The 27007-nt window shown below is 38.3% G+C and overlaps 2 protein-coding genes across 4 annotated transcripts in view; both read right to left on the bottom strand.

The window, feature by feature from the left end:
- LOC311277882 (nuclear factor 7, brain-like) overlaps nt 1-27007 on the bottom strand; it is a 43800-nt gene that overhangs the window by 9020 nt on the left and 7773 nt on the right. The gene's annotated exons all lie outside the window — the stretch shown is intronic.
- On the bottom strand, nt 3231-25860 carry LOC311277878 (nuclear factor 7, brain-like). 3 transcript variants are annotated; one of them, XM_084388352.1, is made up of 6 exons: nt 25381-25860; nt 24311-24406; nt 23992-24222; nt 23861-23883; nt 21906-22021; nt 3231-3875 (listed from the first exon to the last, which is right to left on the bottom strand). In XM_084388352.1, the coding sequence occupies exons 1-6, from the start codon at nt 25771-25773 to the stop codon at nt 3331-3333; spliced, it is 1404 nt and encodes a 467-aa protein (XP_084244478.1). In that variant the 5' UTR covers nt 25774-25860; the 3' UTR covers nt 3231-3330. The 3 variants fall into 3 exon arrangements, with proteins under 3 accessions (XP_084244478.1, XP_084244477.1, XP_084244476.1); XM_084388351.1 differs by lacking the exons at nt 21906-22021; nt 23861-23883; nt 23992-24222; nt 24311-24406; nt 25381-25860 and adding exons at nt 3961-4076; nt 4449-4471; nt 4580-4810; nt 9166-9261; nt 17817-18363; XM_084388350.1 differs by lacking the exon at nt 3231-3875 and adding an exon at nt 18401-21819.

Raw genomic sequence — 27007 nt, 5'->3', positions numbered from 1 at the left:
TTGAAATTCTGCAGCAGAGCGATGACATCTCAGATCATTATCTAGTCTCGTGTAAATTACATTTAGCCAAGGCTGCAAAGCCGACTCCGTGTTACAAATATGTTAGACCTATCACTTCTGCTACTAAAGATTGCTTTATTAATAATCTTCCTGATCAGTTTCATCATTTTAGCATCCCGGATAGCTTAGAAAAACTTGATATTGCAACAGAAACTTTTAACTCTCTCTTTTCCAGCACTTTAGACACAGTTGCTCCTTTGCGCTTAAAGAAGATTAAAGAAAATAATCCAACGCCGTGGTACAACGAGCACACTCGGGCCCTTAAGAGAGCAGCCAGAAAAATGGAGCGCAACTGGAAGAAAACAAAATTAGAGGTATTTCGCATTTCATGGAAAGAGAGCTCGATTGCTTACAGAGAGGCCTTAAAAGCTGCTAGATCTGCTTATTTTTCAAACCTATTAGAAGAAAATAAACATAATCCTAGGTATTTATTTGAAACAGTGGCTAAACTAACGAAAAAGAAAGCTTCAAACACAGAAGGTTCCAAGCAGCACAGCAGTAATGACTTTATGAACTTCTTCACTTATAAGATTGATAATATCAGGGATAAAATTATAACTATGCAACCGTCTACTACAGTATCGCATCAGGCAGTGCATTGTAGTCTCCCTGAGGAAAAATTTGATTCATTCATTGCTATAGGAGAGGAAGAATTTACTAAACTCGTTAAATCATCTAAACCTACAACATGTATGTTAGACCCTATACCGACTAAGCTACTGAAAGAGATGCTTCCAGAGGTCATAGATCCTCTTCTTAATATCATTAATTCCTCTTTGTCTCTAGGATACGTACCAAAAAACTTTAAGCTGGCTATGATTAAACCGCTTGTTAAAAAAATGCAACTTGATCCTTCAGAATTAGTCAATTACAGGCCGATCTCGAATCTACCCTTTCTGTCAAAGATACTAGAAAAGGCAGTATCTTCACAACTATGTTCCTTTCTAGAAAGAAATGATATCTGCGAGGATTTTCAGTCTGGATTTAGACCGTACCATAGTACTGAGACTGCTCTCGTTAGAGTAACAAATGATTTGCTCTTATCATCCGATCGTGGTTGTGTCTCTCTATTAGTGTTACTCGATCTTAGTGCTGCGTTTGACACCATTGACCACAACATTCTTTTAAATAGACTAGAAAACTATGTTGGCATTAGTGGAATTGCACTAGCATGGTTTAAATCATACTTATCTGACCGTTATCAGTTTGTAGCAGTAAATGAAGAGATGTCTTATCGATCACAAGTTCAGTATGGCGTACCACAAGGCTCAGTACTAGGACCGCTGCTGTTCACTCTGTACATGCTACCATTAGGAGATATCATTAGGAAACATGGAATTAGCTTCCACTGTTATGCCGACGATACTCAGCTCTATATTTCTTCAAAACCTAACGAAACTTACCAATTCACTAAATTAACAGAATGCATAGCTGATATAAAAAATTGGATGACTCGTAATTTCCTACTTCTAAATTCTGAAAAAACAGAGATTCTAATTATTGGACAAAAAACTTCCTCACGTAATAACCTAGAATACTGTCTAACACTTGATGGCTGCTCTGTTAAGTCTTCGTCGTCGGTTAGGAACCTCTGTGTGCTCTTTGATACCAATCTTTCATTTGAAAGTCACGTGTCTAGTATCTGTAAAACCGCATTTTTCCATCTTAAAAATATATCTAAATTACGTCATATGCTCTCATTGACAAATGCGGAACAATTAGTCCATGCGTTCATGACCTCAAGGCTAATAAACAAACTACAGCTAGTTCAAAACGCAGCAGCTCGAGTTCTTACCAGAACCAGGAAGTATGAGCATATTAGCCCGGTTCTGTCAAAACTGCACTGGCTCCCTATTAAACATCGCATCAATTTTAAAATATTGCTGATTACTTACAAAGCACTAAATGGTTTAGCTCCGCAGTACTTGAGCGAGCTCTTAACGCATTATACTCCTTCACGTCTATTGCGATCTCAAAATTCCGGCCAGTTGATAATACCTAGAATATCTAAATCGACTGCTGGCGGTAGATCCTTTTCCTATTTAGCACCAAAACTTTGGAACAGCCTTCCTACCATTGTCCGGGAAGCAGACACACTCTGTCAGTTCAAATCTAGATTAAAGACACATCTCTTTGACATAGCGTTCACATAATACATTATAGACTTCTATAATTCAATATTAGGCTGCATAGATTAGGTCAGCTGGAACCGGGAACACTTCCCATAAATCCTGATGTACTTGTTACATCATGAGAAGAATGGCATCTACGCTAATTTTAGTGTCTTTGTTTATCCCAAGGTTTTCCCGCAGCCTGCCGGATCCAGGCCGTTTCCAGATCTGATGAAGGACCTTCGCCTGGACCCGATGTCAACGCAGTGCTGAAGTGCCAACTAGTCTCTCCCTATGGAGGATCCCTTTCCCACTCTACAGATAACGCGTCGTCGGGAAAACTCAATTTGCGTATCTACCCCGAATTGATAAAATAAAATAAAATTCTGAATCAAAACTATAAGGAAACACCAGTAATTTGTTTAGGTTTGGTTTGTAGGGAATTCCAAACCTGCACACATATATTCAAACGCACATAACTATAGAACCCGTTCTTAATGCGCATCTGAACGCCATCAGCGTTTCTCACAGGTTCGCGTTTAAAGTCTGTGTAGAGAGAATGGTGTCGTCTTGGCGGCCCTAATTTAAAAACAAATGATCGTTGCGACGGAAGCGAATCAATCAAAACTAACTTTAGCTGGAAAATAACTTTATTAAAGAACCGCTATAAAGCCAAAACAATCTTACGTTAAATTATACATTTATCTCTGTAAAGCTGCTTTGAGACAATCTACATTGTTAAAAGCGCTATATAAATGAAAATGACTTGACTTGACATTTTCACTGACATACCTGATCTGATGTTATTCATAATACAGAAAATATTTAAATATATTTAAATCAGAATACACATTTAGTCTATAAGTTTACTATTGAGATGTTTATCTATATTAAGAATATTAGGAATATATTTTGCAAATTGAATTTATTAAAAAAAGAATAAATACATAGGAAATTTCATGAACAAATATAGCATTATAGAATCATTACAGATTAAAATTCAATTTTATCAAAAGGTCTGTATGTGGATCAAATACATAAAAAATACAAACAAAAATGTACTTGTTTGTTGTTCCTTTATTGTTAACATAAAATATGATGGATAAAAACCAAATTACAAATATCAATTTATGACACAAATGCTGGTCTAATTTATTTTTTATTTTTCTTGCTTCCCCCACCTTGAATCAAATGCTGGTCTAATTTCTTTTTCTTGCTTCCCCCACCTGGAATCAAATGCTGGTCTAATTTCTTTTTCTTGCTTCCCCCACCTGGAATCAAATGCTGGTCTAATTTCTTTTTCTTGCTTCCCCCACCTGGAATCAAATGCTGGTCTAATTTCTTTTTCTTGCTTCCCCCACCTGGAATCAAATGCTGGTTTAATTTCTTTTTCTTGCTTCCCCCACCTGGAATCAAATGCTGGTCTAATTTCTTTTTCTTGCTTCCCCCACCTTGAATCAAATGCTGGTTTAATTTCTTTTTCTTGCTTCCCCCACCTGGAATCAAATGCTGGTCTAATTTCTTTTTCTTGCTTCCTCCACCTGGAATCAAATGCTGGTCTAATTTCTTTTTCTTGCTTCCTCCACCTGGAATCAAATGCTGGTCTAGTTTCTTTTTCTTTTTCTTGCTTCCCCCACCTGGAATCAAATACTGGTCTAATTTCTTTTTCTTTTTCTTGCTTGCTTTCGATGTTGAAGTCTGAAGCTGAAGAAAGAGAACAGATACACACTCATTCACACACATTAAGACAAATAACCACAGAAGTCATTGCTGTGTCTGTCCTACTCACTTTTACCAACATTGTCCTGCATCTTCTGTAAGACATTGAGCTTCAGGTTGATCAGGTGATCTGTGAAAGTGATCGTCACACTTGGACTGGGGTCTGGATCTGGAATATATTGGGCTCTGAAACAACATTCAAGAGTCAGAGATGCTGCTCATCGAAAAAGGGATATAGAACTCGAGGGTTCTTAAAATTGAGTTAAGCCAAAAAGTTTCTAAGGAGAAATGTCTCACATTTTTTACTCTCATGTGTATTATTGGTTCCAATAATCATGGTTATTTCAATTTTTGGTAATAAAGATTACAAGCTGTTAAGTTCATAATATGTAATTACTTGAATGAATGAATGGGTTAATTCAAACTAAATCCATAAAATGATGGGAACTTCTACAAGGTTCTATATAAGAAGCGTCTGACGGAACCCTTTAAGATTCCATATAGAACCTTTTGTGTGATGATTTGAGTTCAGAACCACAGAGACAAACAAATACAAACCTTTGCAATGTGGCCTCAAAGTTCTGTAAAGAAAAATAAATAAATGTACATTATTTAGCAAAACTGAGTTTGGCTTAAATATCTGAAATTGCCATTCATATAATTGGAGAATAATGAAGATTAATTGACACCTTCAGGAATGAAACATCTTCAGCCTTCATCTGCTCCTCGATGTCTCTGATTGTGATCATGAGAGATGAAATCTGTTTGCTCGTCTCTTCAATCTTCTTCTTCATCTTCTGACTCCTCTTCTCCTCTTCCTCTCTCAGCGCTGTTATTCTGACTGCTTCTTCATCATGTAAAAGCTGGTGAAGTTTTTCAAACTCTTCTTTAATCTGAGTCTCTATGCATTGAGCGTGAAACTGAAATGAAAGACACAACAATATTGGCCAAACCAGATCTAAATCAGTATCGATCAGGGTTACTTGTCTGTAACCCCGTTCCCTGAAAAAGCGGAACGAGATACTACGCTGCTTAGGGCATTGGGAACGTCTTTAAACCTGACCTGCTGTGAATTTTGAGTGTAACACGTCAATAGAATTGACCCGGAGATATTATAGCCTCGGTCGGTGACGTCATCGGCGCGCACCCGCAAGGCTATAAATAGATGAGCCACAGGTGTATCGTCAGGATATTTTGTCTGAAGAGCAGTCCCGGGACATCTTCAGCACGGCAATGCAGCGCAGCATCTCGTTCCGCTTTTTAACCGAACAGGGTTATAGTCAAGTAACCCAGATCGTTCCCTTTCAAAAGCTACAATCGATGCTGCACTGCTTAGTGCATTGGGAACAAGAATACCCAAAGCCGCCGTGCTTGAAGGTGTCTGGACCCGTTACGGTTGTGTAGGTGTGCTCACAAGAACGCAAGAAGGCCTCAGACATTAGCTTGTGATGTCGACTCAAGGACGTGAGAGCCCGGAGTTGCATGAACATCCAAGCTATAAAATCTTATGTGCGGAGAGGACCAGCCTGCCGCATCACAAACAAGTTTTTAAGGGGCACGCCTTGCCAGAGCACTAGAGGCGGCGACCCCCCTGGTGGAGTGAGCCCTAAGACACATTGCCAAAGCTTGACCACGCGCCTCATAGGCAAGAGCAATAGCATCCCTGACCCAATGTGACATGGTCTGCTTGGTGGCGGCTGCCCCCTTGTTACGGCCCCCATAACAGACGAACAGTTGCTCTGACTTATGCCACTGGCTAGCAAGGACTGGACACAGTCTGTGAGATCTCTCCTGCTCTGGCGTTGTGAATGGCGGAGGGCAGAAGGTCTTGAGAGTGACCGGCTGTACAGTCGAGAAAGGAAACTTAGGCAGATAGTCAGGATGAGGATGCAAAATCACTTTCACCATTCCTGGGGCAAAGTCTAAGCAGGATGGTGAGATCGACAGAGCCTGCATATCCCTGATTCTTTTGAAAGAAGTTATAGCCATAAGAAAAAACATCTTTAGGGTCAGAAGTTTGTCAGACACTGACTCTAGAGGTGCAAAGGGGGTCTCAACCAGACCCTCGAGGACTATAGCCAAGTCTCATGAAGGGATCCTGGTTTTAACGGGAGGCCTCAGCCGCCTGGCTCCACGAACGAAGCTGGCGAGCAGAGAATGTTTCTCAAGTGACACCCCGTCAATCAAGGCGTGGCAAGCCGATAAAGCGGCCACATAAACCCTGAGAGTGGCGGGGCATGTGCCTGCTGATAATTTTTTTCTGCCGGAAGTCCAGAACTGAAGCAATCTGGCAGTTAACTGGATCTGCATTACGTGCAGTGCACCACCTTTCAAAGACACCCCATTTATTGGCATAACTTCCTCTAGTGGAGGGAGTCTTAGCATTGAGTATGGTCTCTATGATATCAGCTGAAAATCCAGTGTCCCTCAGTTGGTACCCTTCTGGTGCCAAGCATGAAGTTTCCACAACTCGGGCTGGGGGTATTGTCCCCTGCGTTTGAGACTGAAGGTCCGTCCTGTTCGGTATCGCCCAGTGCGAGCCGTCGAGGAGAGATATTATTTCTGAGAACCAAACTGTTCAGCCAACAAGGCGCTATCAGTAAGAGGCAAGGACCCTTGATGATGAACCTTGGCCAGGACTCCTAAGGGTGTATATCGTCCTGAGGGACAGGAACTTGTCCTGACCCTAAAGCAGAGCCTGCTGACACAGTCCGCCTGACGATTTTTGTATGCGACTACGATAGTATTGTCCACCTGCGCTAGGACATGATAGCCCCTTAACTGCTGGAGGAAGTATTTCAGGGCCAAAAATACAGCCATCCATTTGAGGCAATCGATGTGCCAATCAAGATGACGCCTCACCAGATCCCTTGGGCTGGACAACCACTTAAGACCACTACCCAGCCCGACAGGGAGGCGTCTGTCGTTAGCATTCTGCAACGACAAGACGCATCTAGAGTGGGACCCAAGGCAAGGAACTGGGTTCTGAACCACGAAGAAAGGGAACGAAGCTGCAGCGCGTAACCCTTACCAAAAACATGGATTTTAGAAAGTGCAAGAAGCATTCAGCGCGTGCCTTACCATAAACATGGATTTTTAGAAAGGACACGAAGCACTCAGTGCGTGCCATTGCCCTTATTTGCCTTTAGGGATTGTATAGATGAAATCCCCCAGTTTTGAGCCACAACTGAAGTGGTCTCATGTGCAAAAGGCCTAGAGGGATCACTGTGGACGCAGCTGCCATGAGACCTATGTAACGTTCTGACCTAGCCAGATGTTGCTTTGGGTGTTTAAAATGGTCTTGACACGAGGGGGAGACAGATGTGCCCCAGACGGTGACAGAGTCCCATTTAACCCCAAAGCACGTTACCCTCTGGGCAGGAGAGAGAACGATCTTCTTGGCATTGCATCTTAGCCCCAGAGAGAGAAAATGAGCGGGGACTGATCTCGATGTTGAAGCGAAAGCTCTTGAGACTGGGCCAGTATCAGCCAATCGTCTATGTAACATGGCTAGGTCGAATGGAAGGACCCGGTATTGGTAAGCTTCGCCCCCCCAAAGCAAACCTCAGGAACTTCCTGTGTTGTGGCAATATTTCTATATGAAAATATGTGTCTTTAAGATTGACCGTGAAGAACCAATCGCGATGTTGAATTTGCAACATGATCTTCTTGATAGTTAGCATCTTGAATTTGAGCGTTCTGACGGAAAGGTTCAAGCCTCAAAAGATCTAGAAACAGATGCAGTCCCCCATTTCTTCTTTTGTGACAGCAGATGCGCCTACTCCTGTTTCACGGTAGTGGGAACCATGCCGTTAAAGCAAGGAGTGCAACGTATAAATTTTTACTGTCTTTATGACGCAAAGAGAGATACCGGCAGAAGCTTTCACGCTGCCAAAGTCTCTTTAAAGGGGTACAAATTTTAATACTTCCTGTTGGGGGAATGTTAAATGTTCTGTATCCTGGGCGATAACAGGAAACAACAGAACATTCAACATTTCGCTAGAAACCGCTGCCCTCCGAATCACCAGAGGTGGCAGGGATGTTACAGTGGTTTCGTGAGGCTATCAGGTAGAAGCTGATTGATCTATTTTACAGGCCCTATCCCGAAGGGGCACACTCCCACAGACCTGGGACAAATAACAAAAACAAAAAAAACTCAGGATTTTTGTCTCCAGTTTATTATGAGGCTGCTGAGCGTGACGTGTCGGTCCCAAGTCTTTACGAGGGGGAGCGCAACTCGCCATACTCTGCTTTTGAGCCCCCCTCTTGTTCTTGTTTTTTTTTTTTTAAGCAGATCGGCCTGGTATGCCTGCAACACTGCCATAGTGTGCAGAGCAGCACCAGTCTGGTCTGGTCTGACTACCACCAGCGTGGATGTTATTATACATGGCATGGTGGGGAGTGCTGACTCCTTAAATGACAATGAGCCCCAGAGAAAAGATAGCCCGCGAGCGTCTCTTCGGACTGGCACATCATCGTATAACCACATGCCCCTGCACCCACAATAGTCTAATAAGTTGATGTCGAAGAATAAGGTTTTCCCCATGAACAAGTTAACGTCATGGAGATCCTCAAGGAAAGCAGTCTAGTTGAAATCTTGCCACTGCACGAGTCACCACCTCAAGTAACCTCTCACACACTTTATCATAACGAGAGAAGTGCTCGGAGGCGGCACTCATAAAGTCCATAATGTTTTTTGAAAACACGAAGCACTTTAACTGAAAATTCCACTGTGCTCGCAATCACCATACTCAAACACAAGGGCAGCATGCTATTTCCTCAAACAAACAAAGCAGTAAGTGTGTGTATCCAGTTCTGACATAGGACTAGAACATGGAGGGACACATCGCTTACTCTGTTGTTGACTCATGATTTTACTCTTTTCACTTGTTTGAAGAGAGAAAGAGAGAAAATTCTGCACACTGCCAGTTGACTAACTAACTAAACTAACTCCTAGCAAGATCTGTAGCAAATAGAAAGGTAAGAGATGTTTCTGACACACACATACACAGAATGGTCTCTGTGTAAGACCTGACGATGCACCTGTGGCTCATCTATTTATAGCCTCGTGTCGCGGGTGCACGCCGATGACGTCACCAACCGAGGCTATAATACCTTCGGGTCAATTCTATTGATGTGTTACACAACATATTCACAGCTGGTCACGTTTAAAGACGTTCCCAATGCGCTAAGCAGCGCATCATCGATTGAAGCTTTTAAAAAGGGAACTATCTACACTTCCAGAATTGCATTAATCACATTGTTTATTTCAAACCTTAATATCTTCAGCAGTTTTACAAAGATTCTGTTCACGATTCACAGATGTTCTCAGTTCCTCCTGTAAGCGTTCCAGTGAAGCTTTGAGTATCTCCTGAAAGAAAACAACAAAAACAGTGTCTATTGTTAAATTTATTTTATTTTGGGATTTTTGCCTCTTTTATTCAATATAGTACAGACAGTGGAGGGAATGGATTTGAGCTGACAGATGCACTAATTTTTTACAACTTAATCTGATGTACTTAAAACTTATGTTTTATTACTCTGATTTTAGTGCAAATAGGCTAAACTGCCACGTCCCCAAGTAAGCTTGCATAACTTCAGTCACAAATATAAGTAAAAAAAATCAAATAAATTCCAATTCTTATATATTGTTGTATTTTCTTATTTATAATATTCCTCACCAAAATATTTTTTTTTGTTAGTAATACATTTTTAATGCTTAAAGTCTTTAAAATATGTTGTGTCCCTGAATTGAATGTCCCCCGTTACTCTGATGGAACATCCCTCTGAACACGCCCCTTGACTCTCAGGAAGTAGAATACTTTTTGGCGGCAAACTCTCTTCAAGAAGCAGAGTAAGTATCACTCCCTAATTCACCTTTGTTTCTATGTTTCAAGAGCGGTTGCCAGTGTGCACGAGGTGATTTCTCAACGAAGGGTAAGATCCTCTTTGGCCAAACATAGGGCAACTTAAGGCAGGGGGTCACCGCCGCCACTGGGCATCTCCTGAAGGGAGGTGTGTTATGTGAGATGTGTATGAGAGTGGAGCGGATGACTGTGAGGCCAGCAGCATCATTATATCATTAAGGGGGGATGAGCTGTGAGAAGTTACGGCAGTCTGACCCAGAAATGTAAGTTCCTCCATACCACTCACCAGACACCGCATTGCTTGGATGGCTTGTTTTTCATTGTGACAAGTGTCTGCAACTATGCCAGGGGACAACACCCTGATGGAGATTATAGATTAAGAGCTAATGGGAATGGGCTTTCAAGAGCCATCTGAGACCATGAGGTGATTGTCATTATTTGATGTGGAGACAGTAACAAAACATCTTAATTTATATCAGGACCATGATGTTGGTTGCCTTATAGGCAAGATTATTTTTTATTTTTTTTTATAGAAGTGTTGATTTTGAACTAATGTCTATAACATAGTTTTAACCCCCGAAGGTCATTAGACATGGTGGTGGCTAAAGATGAAGACAGCATTTGTAGATTCAAGAAAAGTCTGGATAACTAAGGTGAATGGTCAAAGGTTATTGTAATAAATTTAATATTACATTATGTCTAAATTACAGTCTTAGGAGGCTGTTGAAAAGATTATTTGTTTCAAATCAAATCAAATCAAACTTTATTTCTATAGCACTTTACAGCAGCCACCAGGTGTCCAAAGTGCTTCACATGGTGCAAATATCGCAACATCCAAAACAACACAACATTCAAAGAAAAAAAAAGAAAAATGTTAAAAGAAAACATGAAGCATAAATGTTACACAGCTACTGCATATCAAAAGCCTTTTTAAACAAATAAGTTTTAAGTTTTGCTTTAAAAAGGACAACATCTGTTATAGTACGCATGTCAGGTGGGAGCTTGTTCCAAAGTTTAGGGCCAGCTACAGCAAAGGCCCTATCGCCCCACTTTGTATACCTCGACTTAGGAACCTGTAAAATTCGTTGATCCGAAGACCGCAGCCGCCGATTTTGTCCACCCAAAGTTAAAAGCTCAGATAAGTACTCGGGGGCTAACCCATTCAGAGCGTTAAAAACAAACAATAAAATCTTAAAATCAATTCTAAAACGCACTGGAAGCCAGTGCAGAGTAAATAAGACTGGAGTAATATGTGCTCTTCTAGGTGTACTTGTTAAAAAGCGTGCAGCGGCATTTTGTACAAGTTGCAGGCGTGAAAGGGATGTTTGACTTAGACCGACATAAAGAGCATTGCAATAATCAAGCCTCGAACTAATAAAGGCATGCACCGCTTTTTCCAAATCGCAGCTGCTAAGAAAAGGCTTTACTTTACTCAACAGACGGAGATGGAAAAAAAAAATTTTTTACCACATTGCTAATCTGTTTTTCAAATTTCATGCTGCAGTCGAAAGTCACGCCCAGATTTCTCACAGATTGCTTGGCGCATGAAGTCAAAGCTCCCAAACTTAAATTCGAATTTACTGATCCGAATTTTGTATTGAAGACAATACATTCAGTCTTGTCATCATTTAACGTAAGGAAATTTTGAGAAAGCCACTGCTTGATATGGTTAATGCAATTTTGCAAGCGGTTTAATGCGGTACTGTCATTTGATTTCATAGGGAGATAAATCTGCAGATCATCTGCATAACAGTGAAATGAAAAATTATGCTCATTAATTATAGCCCCTAGTGGCAACATATATAAAGAAAACAGTGTGGGGCCCAGAATTGAACCTTGAGGCACGCCACAATAAAGGGGAGCAGATGATGATGAGTAATCTCCTATGCTGACAGAGAAACTCCTATTTGTCAAATAGGAGGTGAACCATTTAAGTGTAGAGCCTTGAATGCCTACACAGTGCTCAAGACGTGCAAGAAGAATTGAATGGTCCACAGTGTCAAAAGCTGCCGTTAAGTCTAGAAGCACTAACACCATAGGGTTTCCTGAATCTACAGACAGTGCTATATCATTTTGAACCCTTAACAGTGCAGACTCAGTGCTATGACGTGATCTAAAACCAGATTGTAATTGATCAAAAATCTTGTAATTGATTAAAAACAAGTTTTTCTAATACCTTCGACATAAAAGACAGATGTGAGACTGGTCTAAAGTTCGACAAAACATTATGATCGAGATTAGGTTTTTTAATCAGGGGTCTGACCACGGCATGTTTGAACGCATCCGGGACAGAACCTGAACTAAGACAAAAATAAAAAAACGCAAGTAAACTCGGCCCAATAGTACTAAAAACCTCCTTGAGCATCCAGGCAGGAACAATATCTAAAATGCAATTTGTAGATTTCATGAGTTGTACTACCTGAGAAAGCAACAACAATGAGATAGGTTTAAATTCTCCTAAAACAGCTGAGTACAAAGGATCAGCAGATACAACCGCACTAAGATCGATACTGGCATTTTGCCTAACTGAAGCTACTTTATCAATAAAGTAAGATAAAAACTTCTCACACATACTGGTTGAAGCCTCTGTCAAAGCTAAATTACATGGATTTAAAACAGAGCTAATAGTGTTAAATAAGACCTTAGGTTTATGGCAGCTATTTTCTATGACAGATGAAAGATAATCCATCTTTGCCACCTTTACTGCCCTTTGATACTCAACAAGACTATCCCTTAACATTCCCCAAGAAACCTGCAATTTATCCTTCTTCCATCTCCTTTCAGCTTGTCTACAATGTTGCCTTTTGGCTCTTGTGTTGTCGTTTAACCAAGGGTCCGGTTTAGCTTTAAAAGACTTAAACCGGTAAGGGGCAACAGAATCAAGGATTCTGGTAGTTGTAGAATAAAACGCAGAGAGCATGTCATCTGAGGAAGATGGAAGAACCATATCATATTGTTTATTGTGAGAGAGACTGCTTGAGCGGAGGAAGGGATGGTACTCTGTCTGTCTTTCTGTTATCGGCCTGCTAAAGCAAGCTGAAGCAAAATAATGATAATGAACCAAAACAACCCAGCTGACTTTTCTGGAATCGAAGGAATAATGAACAGACATGCTTTAAAACTGGTTAAAAAACAAATGTAAAATTAGGTAAAATCGAAAGAAAAATGTGAAGTAAATATTTGTAGAGTTAATATCAAAAAGCGAACATTGAAAATGAGCAGTTAACATATGTGTGTCTAGTATGAGTGTGTGTGATGGAGACATCACTTTATGTCTTGTATGTGTTAGTTGGGGTACTATTTCCTAATTTTGTGGATATTGTGTCATCAACCTCTGGAATGAGTGTTTTATCATTACAGATGGGTTAAGTGAAACGACAAAACTTTAAAGAAGCTGATAATTCTGAGTCAATTTGATGAAAAGACGATTCAGAACATGGGACGAGCTTTAAATGGATTGGTTTTCCAGCTCTGTTTGCTACTGGTAATTATGACTACTTTTGTCATGTATGATGTTGATTTGAATTACTCTCTGGATTAGAGTATTTATGTAAATTGGAATTGTGAAGTTGAAGATTGCCATCCATTATGGGGTAAAAACTCTTGTCTAAATTCAACTGAGGGTCTAAATTGAAATAAACAGCTAGGTGGGATCATAATGGTAAACATAAAAATAACAGACTTGACGGCAGAGAGACAAAGTGACACATTGGCTAAGTCACTATCCAAATTATCCAGAGAATTCCCTCACATTAATGAAGTAGGGAACGGTAGAAGAGGGGTGTGAAAAACATAAAGGTTGTTGTGTGAGACGTGTGTGGATTGTAAGAAAACAATCATGTACTGGTTAGATGAGGCAAAGCAGAAGAAAGGAAAACAATACAGAAGGAACTGGCATGTAGAGAAGTTAAACTTGTAATTGAGATATGAGTAATATAATATTTTGGTTTCTCCAAAACAGTAGAGATAAGTGGGACTGAGACAATAATGATACTATTTGTTGTATCTGCAAACTAACTATTTGATAGATGAGAAGAAATATAGTTAAAAAATATCATGTTATGAAAACAAGGGATTTATGGAACTATTTATGAACACCTGTTAAGACAAATTAAGTTACAATAGTATGAAAAGTGTTTCAGATTAAAAATAATATGGCATTGATTAACAGGGATTAACATGATATAAAGATAAGGGATGAACAAAAGTTTTATTAGAGAACTCCGGTCAATTTTAACATTGAGCTCATTTTTTTGTACATTTGGAGTGCTGTCAATACAGAGAACAACGAGAAATATCGGTGTTGCCTACACCGAGTTATTCTATTTTTAAAATTTGCACCCTGTTGACTTCAATGGGGCAAGTTTTAAACCTGCTTTTAGGCTCTTAACATCCTTGATGTGTCATTACAAGTGCACAGAAAATGTGAGTGATTCCTTCTGAGTGAACACGAGTGAATCTGACTGCAGTAGATGTGAAAGATATGTATAAAAATGATGTTATTTAAGCCAGCGCAAATACCTGTGTTTACATCCTGTTTTCGATTGAAGTCCAAAGTAGTCGATTGCCGAGTTCACGCGGGTGATCATAGGTAACTAAACCTATGCGCGTGAACTCGGCAATCACTGTAGGCAACACCGATTTTTGTCGTTGTTCTCTGTATTGACAGCACTCCAAATGTACAAAAAAATGAGCTCAATGTTAAAATTGACCGGAGTTCTCCTTTAAGTAACAATTAGGAACAATTCTATATTTCAGTGGAAAAATGATGAATTTCTTTTCTTTTCTTTCTATTTAAAAAAAAAATTAAATAAAAAAGTACAAGATGTTATACAATTAAAATGGTACATGCTATGTGACTGTAAACTGAAGGATGATTTCAGTAGAAACTAAAAGTGCTTAGATGGATTATTATGGGTCTTAATTATTATTATTTTATTTTATTTTTTTGTTTAGTTTTAGTTAGACAACCATTGTGTTTTGAACCTAAAGGGTCTATAAAGGGGGAAGTCCATCCATCTTTGTTTATTAAAAGGAATTGGAAATGATAGTTTTATAAAAACTAGTGCATATATCCTGGTATTTATGATTCTAGACAATGTCTGTATTTAGGATCTGAGTAGTGACTGCGGGTCTAGGCCATGCTAGGAATACAGCAACAGTGCTTGCTTATTTAACCCCGGCTTCCAGAGAACAAATATGTACTTGTTTTATAATCAGTTACGTTGATGATAAAACCAAATTAGCCAAGATGAATGATAGCTGTGTAAGTAAAGACAGCTCTGGGTCCAAAGGTTCTGGAGATAAATAATGTACTATGTGCTATGTAGGATATTTTGTTTATGTGAAGTCTTTGAAGGAAAAATATCTTGTTTTTTTTTAACCTGACAGAGAAGCATGGGTCAGAAACAGCAGCCTTCATGGAAAGACCAGGTGTGGTGTTTAGGACCCCACATTGGTCTAAAATGGGGGACTGTCGGGGCTGGATTGGAATCCTCTGCTGCTTCAATGTATATGTAATGAATGATTAATAATCAGGGATAAGCATTTCTAAATAAATCATCTCTATATTCAATGAGTGATTCAAATATGCTTTTAATCATATGTTTGCTGTGAGTGTTAAAGGGGAACTCGGTAACTCTAGCCATTTCTTCGCTGATCTTCACTTTTGTAGTCGCGTGTTTTCTCAACGAGCTCCCCCTACAGCTGTGGGGCGTATATTTTGAAAGAACGAGCAGAGAGAGAGGCCCGGTCGCGCGTGCGCGTCCTCAAACTGTCTTGCTCTCTCTCGCTCCTACTGCTGAAGAATGATCCATCGTCGTCGCTTGTAATCATAGCTAGTATTGAGGGGGGCATGTGTGTTATGTCGAATTGCAGTTCGTGTTTCGTGCTCGTAAACGCTCGTTCTCGTTCTCACTTCTCACGAGACTTCCAATTTTCATCTTACCGGGACGTTAGTCCCCATGTTGCAAGGTTGGTTTTACGCCGGGGGACGCTGGGGGGAGTGAGGAAAGTCACCAATTTCACCAGAACAGGTTGTTTAACCATCCAAATGATTTCTAGGCGGTTTTATTAAGTTAAAAAAGTTGCCAAGTTCCCCTTTAACCAGCTGCTTTTAGGTACATTCTGATGTGACCCTCAACATGTGTTGTCTAAATATTCGTTATAGTGAAGGTTACACAGGGGTCCAACTATACGTGACTCCACCCGATTTACAGAATTGTACCTCTTTCATGTGTATTTCTCTAAAAACAAAAGTGAATAGTATCTGTACTTCTTCCTGAGGAGGGAATGTATTATCAGTATGTTTGGGTAGTTTGTCCTGATGATAGTTAGCTCAGGCCCTCTTCAACCTTGGAGAAACTGTGATTCGCTAGTGCTTTTGTGTGTGCGTTGGATGTTCTGTGCAGGTCTTGTATAGGAGCTATGGGACACGTCAACACTAATGGTGACATACTCTCCTATCTATCCATGTGTGGAAATTAGCTTAGACTATATGTGTTCTTAGCCAATCAGAAACTGCAACTTGAAGCAATGACGTAGCTTAGACCTTGGTGTAGGGTGTAACTGCTGTGATCTTTGTAACTGTAAGCGGGGCGGCCTACAAACTCCTGTCTGAGTCTTTGAAACTGACTTCTACTGATGAAACTGCAAACTATCTTCAGTAAATCTTTTCTTCAATTTATTATTTATAATTCTGACTCTGGGTCCTCTTTCAAACATCTGGTTCTTGGGTCCTAAACTGTTACCCCCCACACCTCAATAAAGAGAAGGAAATGTGGAGAAAGGACAGAGAGGAAGAAAAAGGAGAATCTTTTTATTCTAAAAGAATGTGTTGAAATTACCACTCTGCCTTAAAATACAACAACATTTTTCAAGATAATGCTTGTTAATGAAAACGTTGTTCAAATACATTTGCAGGGTAAAGTGAGGGACATTTTTGCTCTTAGAAAATGTAAATATTACAAGGAATTACTGTGAATTCAAAACATTTATTAATTGAGATGAGAATGTCATGTGACAGGGTGGACATTTGGCCTTTGCATGCGTGAAGAATTTGGTAAAAATTATTACAGAGTTAGCCTATATCCTGAGCTGGACCAATATATTTTTCTTGTAGTGTAACAACCCATTCTTCAGATAAAATGATTAAATCATGGACATTTGTAACTTTTTTTTTTTCATAGAAATTTACCAAGCTGAAATGGCACAGAATAGTAGGAATGACCCATCTTGCCCTTAACTAACATACATGTTTAAGAACATTAAAATACTTCAAAACAACTGCAACACGGTCTTTAACCAGGTTACGTTAACCTGAAATATGTAAACAAGGCAGGCAACTCTGGTTGACAACACTAATCCTAAAATATTAGCAGATTTTTATCTTTTAAAAACAATATTGCTGTAACTACATACACATACTACATTCACATGTCTGTGTATTATATACGGTAGATATTGTAAATCAATGCATTTATTGATTACAAAGTGGCCCTCCAGGAGCAGGATTGAAGACCTCGATATGAATAGCTGTAGCTCTTTCTGGAACTATCTGAATTCAGATCAAGCATTTGGGAACTTTCGTGATCGGAACCATCTCTCTAATGGCTCTGGAGTTAAAGGTATAGCGGAGGATCTTTCCGAATTTTAGATAAGACCCGCCCTCTCCACTTTTTGAAAAGTTTGATTGATTCACCAGAATGATTGACAATTAGGAGGACCAATAGTATAGGCATTCCACCCGGAAGTAAAAAAAATCCTCCGCTATACCTTTAAATTCAAGCTATTTTAAGGCATGAATAGGCCTATATATTTTTTTCACAGGAAAAAAAAACTTTAAATATGTAATTTTGGTGATCAAAGATGAGTTTTAACTGGGATAAAATTAATGATTACAGGGAGACTAACAGATCTGGAAAGAAGAAATGTGTGAATTGTTCCTGTTTAAATAAACCCTCACGGGTATTTTTTTCAGTATTAGTTTGTAAAACTGAAATTGTCTCAATAATTATTGATATTTGATTCAATCAAATGTTTTAAACATCATGTATCTGACCTTATTATCCGCGACAGCTTCATCTACAGGACAGAATCTGTGGTTGGCGTGTTTTCTTGAGTCTCGACACACCAAACACACGGGCTGTTGATCATCCAGACAGAAGAGTTTGAGCTCCTCTTTGTGATCTCTACAGACCGTTTCACCTTTAGATGAAGATTTCTGCTTTCTCTCCTGTTGAAAACTCTCACACAGGTTCTTCAAAGCCAAATTTACCGGAGGACGATCATTTGAAGATGTTGTTCGGCAAACCGGACATTCCAACCCAAAGGTTTTATTTTCCCAAACCCTCTGAATACAGCTTGAACAAAAGCTGTGGCTACACGACAGAAGAACAGGATTTATAAAAATGTCACAGCACACCGGACAAGATAAATCCTCCTCAGACAAAGAACTAGAAGCCATTTTTCATAGTTGCTTAGAAATGAATCTCAAAGTTAAGTTTCACTTTCAGTGATAGCTAGGGTAGGCAGTTTCAGAGAGGCTACCAATAGGAAGTTAGTCTTGAAAGCACGAGATCCCACATTCCCTTCAGAGCGTCTCCAAAGCCACGCCTCCAAAACACATGAACGCGCACTGCAGAATTAGAATCAGAATCAGAAAGAGCTTTATTGCCATGTATGTTTACACACACAATGAATTTTTTTTGGTGACAGAAGCTTCCAGTGCAGAAGCCAAGTACAGGCATAGTGTAGACAAACATAGGAATTACACAAAAATAAAATATAACACAAAAATATAAGGAAAAATCTAAATAATGCAACATAGTAAAAGATATATATATATATATATATATATATATATATAAAATCTAAAAATATGTATAAAAAAAAATATGTATAAAAACATGATCAGGGTTTCTGCAGGTATCTTCAATTTAAATGTAATGCTTTTTAATGCCATTTTTTTTTTCCGTTTTTAATGCCATACACGACCCATGACTAACCACGGATATTATATGTATGTGTGTGTACATATATATATATATATATATATATATATTAGTGCTGTTAATCGATACAATTTTTTTACTTGATTAATCACACATTTTTTCCGCAATTCAAAACACTAACATTTGTTTAGGTTTATATTAGTTTATATATTTTATAATGTAATAATTTCACGTTAATCTACAAATGAATGTAGAGACAACATAAATGCCAGTCTCACTGATACTAATACAGCTATTGATATCTGGATAAAACTGATTTCTCCCCCCTAATTTTAAACATTAATTATGGCCATCCGACATTACAGTGTAATTGAAAGCTATACATATTTTACATTAGGCTTCAAAAAAATATGACAACTTTTAATTTAAGTGAACTTAACAAACAATACTCACATAAACCTATAATAGGCTAAATGTCACATTTACCTTTGCCCTTCCTAACAGGTAGTACGTATACAAAAATGTAATAAAGTTATCAAACAGTCTGCAAAGCATAAATTATAGACTAATCCTTATTAAAGCTACATGAGCTCTTTAGTCAATAGCAGTGAGTAATTTTCTCTGGTCCCTTTGTTCTGTGATTAACTTTACTGACAGAAAGCTTTATTGGCTGCTGTCCCTTTAAAACCTTTCCCTTTCATCTCACGCGCCTCATTCTCTCACAACTCTTTGCGTTCATTTAAGACTTTATTTCACAAATTTAAGACTGCTCTTATGTTATGAGGATACTCGCAAAACAGACATTTTGGCATAATTGTGTGTTATTGTTCGTTCAAGCGCGAAAGAGGACTGTTTTCTGGCAAGCAGTCTGTGCGCGCGCGTCTTTCTCTCTCTGTGTGTGTCAGGACATTCGCAGGCAGCGCGTTTAAAAGCATTTACATGAATACGAGCGGGATCATATATTGTAACGGTACCCAAAGAATGACAAAAATGAACGAATGCTGCGTTTTGCGTTAAATATTTTAACGCGTTAAACTGAACAAAAAATAATCTCAATGCGTTAACGCGTTAAAAAAATGCAAAGTGAGCTTCAACAGCGGATGTCAAGCTGATGATGGAAAGTTAGTAATTAATGAAATTAACATAGTTAATTGCTGTCTGGCTTTTACCGTCGATTTGTGGCTGTCAGACTGCATGAGATTTTACAGCGTTGATTCCCATTGTAGCTAGCCAACTTAAATACATTTTTACAAACGCTGCAAAATCCTTCTTTATTTTGACCACCAACGGGCTGCAACAATGTCCTAAATTATTTGTCTTCCTTGCACTATGCCAGTTCCGCGTGTTTATCACACTAACGTACATATTTTGCGATTAAAATGATTAATTATGAAGTATTCAAATAAATTGATAATATAACATTTTCTTCAAAACGATAAAAAAAATGTAATGCTTGTAGGATTACAATTTAATGCTTTTTAATGCCATTTAAGGCCTTAATTATCGCAAAATCCATTTAATGACTTTTAATGCCCCGCGGAAACCCTGATGAATTTCAACCCCCCAAAGATTTTAAGGATTTATCCATTAAAGTTTTTTTAAGAGCAAGTCATTTCTATTAATTGTTTTGAAATAAAAGAAGAGAAAAGTATTAAAAGTGTACATTTTCATCAAACTTAAAAACCAAGTTTGTGTTTTACAAAGTACACTGTTTTACTGTAGTAATAGAAACGTTATAAGGGTCTGGAATTTGATGATGTGAAATTGAAGTGTAGTTGAAATGTTAATGTTGTTTCAGCATTTGTACTTCAGATTGCAACACTGATTTACGTTAACATTACATTTGTTGTATTTTTAGCATTAAATGAGGCTGCAAATATGATGTTGAACCAACATTATTGTAATATTAATTTCATGACATTCCAACAGATTTGTTTTTTCACGTTCATTTGTTCATTTATTTTCGGACAACTGGGAACTGGATCTCATAATTGTCATTCGCGGCTTTTCAAAGAAGCCCCTAAGGGGGGCATTTACAGGCCTTTGCCCCCCAGAAATGAGTTCCTAGTCTAATTTAATTTTCTTTTTCTTGCTTTGTCCCCAAGAAATGAGTTAATTGTCTAATTACATTTTCTTTTGCTTGCTTTGCTCCCAAGAAATGAGTTACTGCAATTTCATTTTCTTTTTCTTTCTTTGCCCCCAAGAAATGAGTCGATGGTCTAAATACATTTTCGTTTTCTTGCTTTGCCCCCCAGAAATGAGTTACTGGTCTAATTTCATTTTCTTTTTCTTTCTTTGCTCTCAAGAAATGAGTTACTGGTCTAATTTCATTTTCTTTTTCTTGCTTTGTCCCCAAGAAATGAGTTAATTGTCTAATTACATTTTCTTTTGCTTGCTTTGCTCCCAAGAAATGAGTCGATGGTCTAAATACATTTTCGTTTTCTTGCTTTTCCCCCCAGAAATGAATTAATTGTCTAATTTCATTTTCATTTTCTTTCTTTGCTCCCAAGAAATGAGTTATTGGTCTAATTTCATTTTCTTTTTCTTTCTTTGCCCCCAAGAAATGAGTTACTGGACTAATTTCATTTTCTTTTTCTTTTTCTTTCTTTGCCCCCAAGAAATGAGTTACTGGACTAATTTCATTTTCTTTTTCTTGCTTTGCTCTCAAGAAATGAGTTACTGGACTAATTTCATTTTCTTTTTCTTTTTCTTTCTTTGCTCCCAAGAAATTAGTTACTGGACTAATTTCATTTTCGTTTTCTTTTTCTTGCTTTGCCCCCAAGAAATGAGTCGATGGTGTAAATACATTTTTGTTTTCTTGCTTTGCCCCCCAGAAATGAGTTACTGGTCTAATTTCATTTTCTTTGTCTTTCTTTGCTCCCATAAAATGAGTTACTGGTCTAATTTCATTTTCTTTTTCTTTTTCTTTCTTTGCTCCCAAGAAATTAGTTAATGGTCTAATTTCATTTTCTTTGTCTTTCTTTGCTCCCATAAAATGAGTTACTGGTCTAATTTCATTTTCTTTTTCTTTTTCTTTCTTTGCTCCCAAGAAATTAGTTAATGGTCTAATTTCATTTTCTTTTTCTTGTTTGCTTGCGATGTTGTCTGAAGCTGAAGAGAGAGAACAGATACACATTCATATACACAGATTAAAACAAATAACCACAGAAATCATTGCTGCGTTCAGTCTTACTCACTTTTACCAACATTGTCCTGCATCTTCTGTAAGACATTGAGCTTCAGGTTGGTCAGGTGATCTGTGAAAGTGATCGTCACACTTGGACTGAGGTCTGGATCTGGAATATATTGGGTTCTGAAACAACAGTCAAGAGTCAGAGATGCTGATGGTTCAGTGTGGTTCTATATAAACTCTAGGGTTCTTGACCCAATTTTAAGAACCCTTTATGCCAAAAAGTTTCAAAGGAGAAATGTCTTAAAGGAGTCATAATGTTGTTTTAACTTTGGTACCCAATGCTCTATTATAGTCTTTCAGGCACTTCTAAAAAAGAAAAGTGGAAAAAAAATCACCACAGAGCCCCTCAGACCCTTATTTCTAAAGGCATTATTGTCTCGCGAGATCTGATGCGATGTTTTGGCTGTCGTGGACGGTCATTATAATAATGCAAATGAGGGGCGCGTTGATTGGTTGCAGGAAGGAGGGGGGTTGACACCGCAGGTAACTTCAGCATCATTACAAACTGACATGGCGCAAGTTGTCAGAACTCGACCCGGCCGCGACATATGGGATTCAACCCTACATGTTTGAGCCGGACTCTGAACCAGAGCTGGAAAGGGAAGATGTAGAGTTGTTGGATGCACGTCTACATCAAGATGTCTCTGAATGGTAAAGACAATCATTTTGACTGAGACATACATTAACATCAGTTCGAGCAAAAACGTGTGTTGCTATTTTCTCCCACATAAATTTACCTTTTATTTAATGTAGATTACATTAACGGAGATGTAGTTTTTTTTTTTTTTTATCAGCTTACAGTGGTTTTGAGATTTTTACTATCATGTGGTGTTTTTGCCTTGTTTCACGTTGTGGTTATTTAGACATTCAATATGTTTCTTCTTTAGACATGCAACGTGATGTTATACTTGCATTTAAACAGTTTTAGCCACTGAGCATGGACTCCTGTACCGTCACTACTGTAGCTGCTAGTGTAAAACAAAGTGGAAAGATGTGGCTAGCATTCGTAGAGTCCATTCCCCGTGTTTACCTCGAAGGTAACGTTACATACAATAGCCGCATTAGCTGTTAGCTGCTATTTGTTAACCACAGTAGAGCAATAAAAACACAGTCTTACCTTTTCAATTTCTGGCAAGTCCCTGATGGTTGGGATGGCACCTTTTCCCAAACGGAGCTTCGAGGCCAAGTTCGCCTGATATTGCCCCAAATTTGTAAATGATTCCGGTGTAAAATGTTTAGCACACACACCTAACGATACGCCACTTGAAAGAGTTGTTGGGACAGCGTCATTAAAAATGAATTTCCTCCACTGTTCCCTGATAGTTTCGTCCGTTTTTGGTAGATAAAACACATTTGCATGTTGTTTGTGGCAGTCACCCACAGAGCATCTCAAGTGTAGGCTACACTCGGTTTCTCCATCTTTCTCGAGTCGACTAAACTGAATCTGAGGGGGAGAGGGGGAGAGGGGCGGGCTTCCCGCGGCATAGGTTTGCGGTGTCCATATTTGGTATATCCTCCCCCGTCTTGACGTCAAGAGGGGGAAGAAATCAAAATCTCGTTTTTTCGTGCGCGTGCACGTGGCCTATTTTACAAACCCTGAGGTAAACAAACGCTTCACTTTTAAATATCGGCTTCCCGGCCAGTGTACAATCATTATGCAATCATAACATACATTGATTCTCGTGGAAAAGTGAAATTTCTACATTATGACTCCTTTAAATTTTTACTTTCATATTTAATTTTAGTAATAAAGTTTACAAGCTTTTAAATGTATAAAATTGAATTACCTGAATGAATGTATGAATGGGTTAATTCAAACAAAATCCATAAAATTATGGAAACCTCTACAAGGTTCTATATAAGAAGCGTCTGACGGAACCCTTTAAGATTCCATATAGAACCTCTTCTTCTAAGAGTGATGATTTGAGTTCAGAACCACAGAGACAAAAACACACAAACCTTTGCAATGTGGCCTTAAAGTTCTGTAAAGAAAAATAAAGTAATGTTCATTATTCAGCAAAACTGAGTTTGGCTTTAATCTCTGAAATTGACATTCATATCATTAGAGAATAATGAAGATTCATTGACACCTGTAGGAATGAAGCATCTTCAGCCTTCATCTGCTCCTCGATGTCTCTGATTGTGAATCTGAGAGATGAAATCTGTTTGCTTCTGTGCATCATCTTCTTCTTCATCTTCTGACTCTTCTTCTCCTCTTCCTCTCTCAGCGCTGTTTTTCTGGCCGCTTCTTCATCATGTAGAAACTGGTGAAGTTCCTCAAACTCTTCTTTAATCTGAGTCTCAGTGCTTTGAGCGTGAAACTGAAATGAAACACAATATTGGCCAAACTAGATCTACATCAGTATCTACACTTCCAGAATTACATTAATCACATTATTTATTTCAAACCTTAGTATCTTCAGCAGTTTTACACAGTTTCTGTCCACGATTCACAGATATTCTCAGTTCCTTCTGTAAGCGTTCCAGTGAAGCTTTGAGTATCTCCTGGAAGAAAACAACAAAAACAGTGTTTATTGATAAATTTATTTGATTTTGGTTTTTTTGCCTCTTTTTTATTTATTTTTATTTATTAAGTACAGACAGTGGAGGGAATGGATTTGAGCTAACATGCACCACAACAGCTCATTTTTAAAACTTAATCTGATGCACTAAACTGAAATATTACATTAGATCATTTAGTGTTAAAGTCTAAAGATATAAAACTTTTCAAAAGGACCCCCCCCCCCCCCATCCATTTGAAATACATGAATATTTTATTTTTTTTCACAGCAAAAAAACTTTTAAATATGTAATTTTGGTGATCAAAGATGAGATTTAAAGGATACAATTATTGACTAGGCTACTGGGCCTATCAGATAAAAAAAAAAAAAAAAAATCTGAATTGTTGTGTAAATAAATAAATAAACCCACACGAGTATTTTTTTTTTTTCAGTATTATGTGATCGGTCTTCGTTTAGCTCTGCGTTGTGTTGGTAGATGAACGAGACCGGGCAACAGAAATTACTCAGGCCAGATTTTATTCTACACGAATAAAAAAACGATTGAATCAAAACAAGCTCGAGTCTGTGGCCGTCTCTCGTTATAACATCAGCCTCTCTTCAGTCACATTTACCGCAAAGGCGCGAACTGAAGGAGAGCAACCGGAACCAGAACATAAGTCTTAAAGGACCCACGCACCGTATTTAACAATACTGCTGAATTACCATATAACCATATAAACATGACATCTCAGTTAATAGAAATCAATATTAGAAAAATAAATTAAATGAAATATTAAAAGAATAATTTCCAGAATACAAAAATAATTAAAGAAATATAACAAATGATAATAACAAATGGAGAGATTTTGAGTGAAATTAATAAATAAATATAACACCCGTTACAATTAGTTTGTCAAAGTGAAATTGTCTATCAATATCAATAATTGATTTAATCAAATGTTTTAAACATCATCTGACCTTATTATGCGCGGCAACTTCATCTACAGGGCAGAATCTGTGGTTGGCGTGTTTTCTGGAGTCTCGACACACCAAACACACGGGCTGTTGATCATCCAGACAGAAGAGTTTGAGCTCCTCTTTGTGATCTCTACAGACTCCAGATCCAGATTTCTGTCTTCTCTTCTGTTGAAAACTCTCACACAGGTTCCTCAAAGCCAAATTTACCGGAGGACGATCATTTGAAGATGTTGTTCGGCAAACCGGACATACTTTAAATGTTTGATTTCTCCAAACCCTCTGAATACAGCTTGAACAAAAGCTGTGGCTACACGACAGAAGAACAGGAATTACAAAAATTTCACAGCACACCGGACAAGATAAATCCTCCTCAGACAAAGAACTAGAAGCCATTTTTCATAGTTGCTTAGAAATGAATCTCAAAGTAAAGTTTCACTTTCAGTCAAAGCTAGGGTAGGCAGTTGCAGAGAGGGTACCAATAGCAAGCTAGTCTTGAAATCACAGGTTGCCAGGTGCCAGCAAGGTTTTCCAGCCCAAAACCTCGTCAAAAACCACGAGAATGCACAAAAAAACGCCCAATTTATTTTTTGGCTTGTTTCTCGTTTAAACACATTGAAATAATTAACAAGCTTTAAAATTACCCATTTTTCGACTTAGCCTATCCGATTTTAGAAACTATATTCAATCAAATGAACGCAAAAGTAGGCTATACTGACTTCAGTCAGACTAGGCCTACTATTAAACTACAAGCTTATGTTACGGAAAATAATGTGATAAACTTAGGCTATCAATGAGTCTGTTTATTGTCAATAAAAGTCGCTTGGAACAAAAGCATTCAGTAACATAAAAACATTGAGTGGATATATGGACATAAAAAATAACCCACTTTAACATTTCAATTATTTCAAATAGCAACATGAAACATGCATCGGTCTTTTCTTAGGGCTGGGAGAAACAAAAACGATTCACCTAACGTTATCGCGATTTTTTATTACAGAATATTACCGATATTAATTCAAATTAAATTGCTTTATTTTTGCCCTTGCTTATAAACAGGCCGGTTTCACAAAGATAGACTTTGACTATGGCTTACATATAGTAGATAGTCAGACTTCAGATAGACATCTAAATCAGACCGTTGCACAAAGCACTTAAAGGTCCCGTATTATGCCCCTTTTCACAAGATGTAAAATAAGTCTCTGATGTCTCCAGAGTGTGTATGTGAAGTTTCAGCTCAAAATACCCAACAGATCATTTTTTACAGCATGTTTAAATTGTCATTTTTTGGGGCTCAGAAAAACGAGCTGTTTTAGTGTGTGCCCTTTAAATGCAAATAAGCTGCTGCTGGACGGCACAGGGGGCGGAGCTTCACGAGCTCGCGCACAGTCTCTCAGGACAATTTCATCTCACGGAATGATGATAATATCAGAAACTCTCAGTAACGGTGTTCATTTCGAGTCGGACAATAATGCCTACAGAGTCAGAGTGCTGTATAGAGATGGAACAGGTATAGTTTAGTAGTTTAATTACGGTTACGGTTATTATAACATATTTGTCATCTGCTTGTATGTATCCATTATTAATAGACTACAAGTCTGCTGTCTGAATGATGATCAAACATATACTG

This window comes from Rutilus rutilus (assembly GCF_951802725.1).
Source record: "Rutilus rutilus genome assembly, chromosome: 18".
NCBI classification, from domain to species: domain Eukaryota; kingdom Metazoa; phylum Chordata; class Actinopteri; order Cypriniformes; family Leuciscidae; genus Rutilus; species Rutilus rutilus.
The sequence above is the reverse complement of the archived record's forward strand: the minus strand, read 5'-3'. Positions and strand labels throughout refer to the sequence as shown.

What these genes read in the sequence shown, in the direction of transcription:
- LOC311277878 (XM_084388350.1), bottom strand. Translation starts at nt 25,773, where the DNA reads ATGGCTTCTAGTTCTTTGTCTGAGGAGGATTTATCTTGTCCGGTGTGC. An exon ending in AAGATGCTTCATTCCTACAG is followed by an intron (nt 23,884 to 23,991) that starts GTGTCAATGAAT and finishes TTTTCTTTACAG; the next exon opens with AACTTTAAGGCCACATTGCA. An exon ending in GCAGGACAATGTTGGTAAAA is followed by an intron (nt 21,820 to 21,905) that starts GTGAGTAAGACT and finishes CTCTCTCTTCAG; the next exon opens with CTTCAGACAACATCGCAAGC.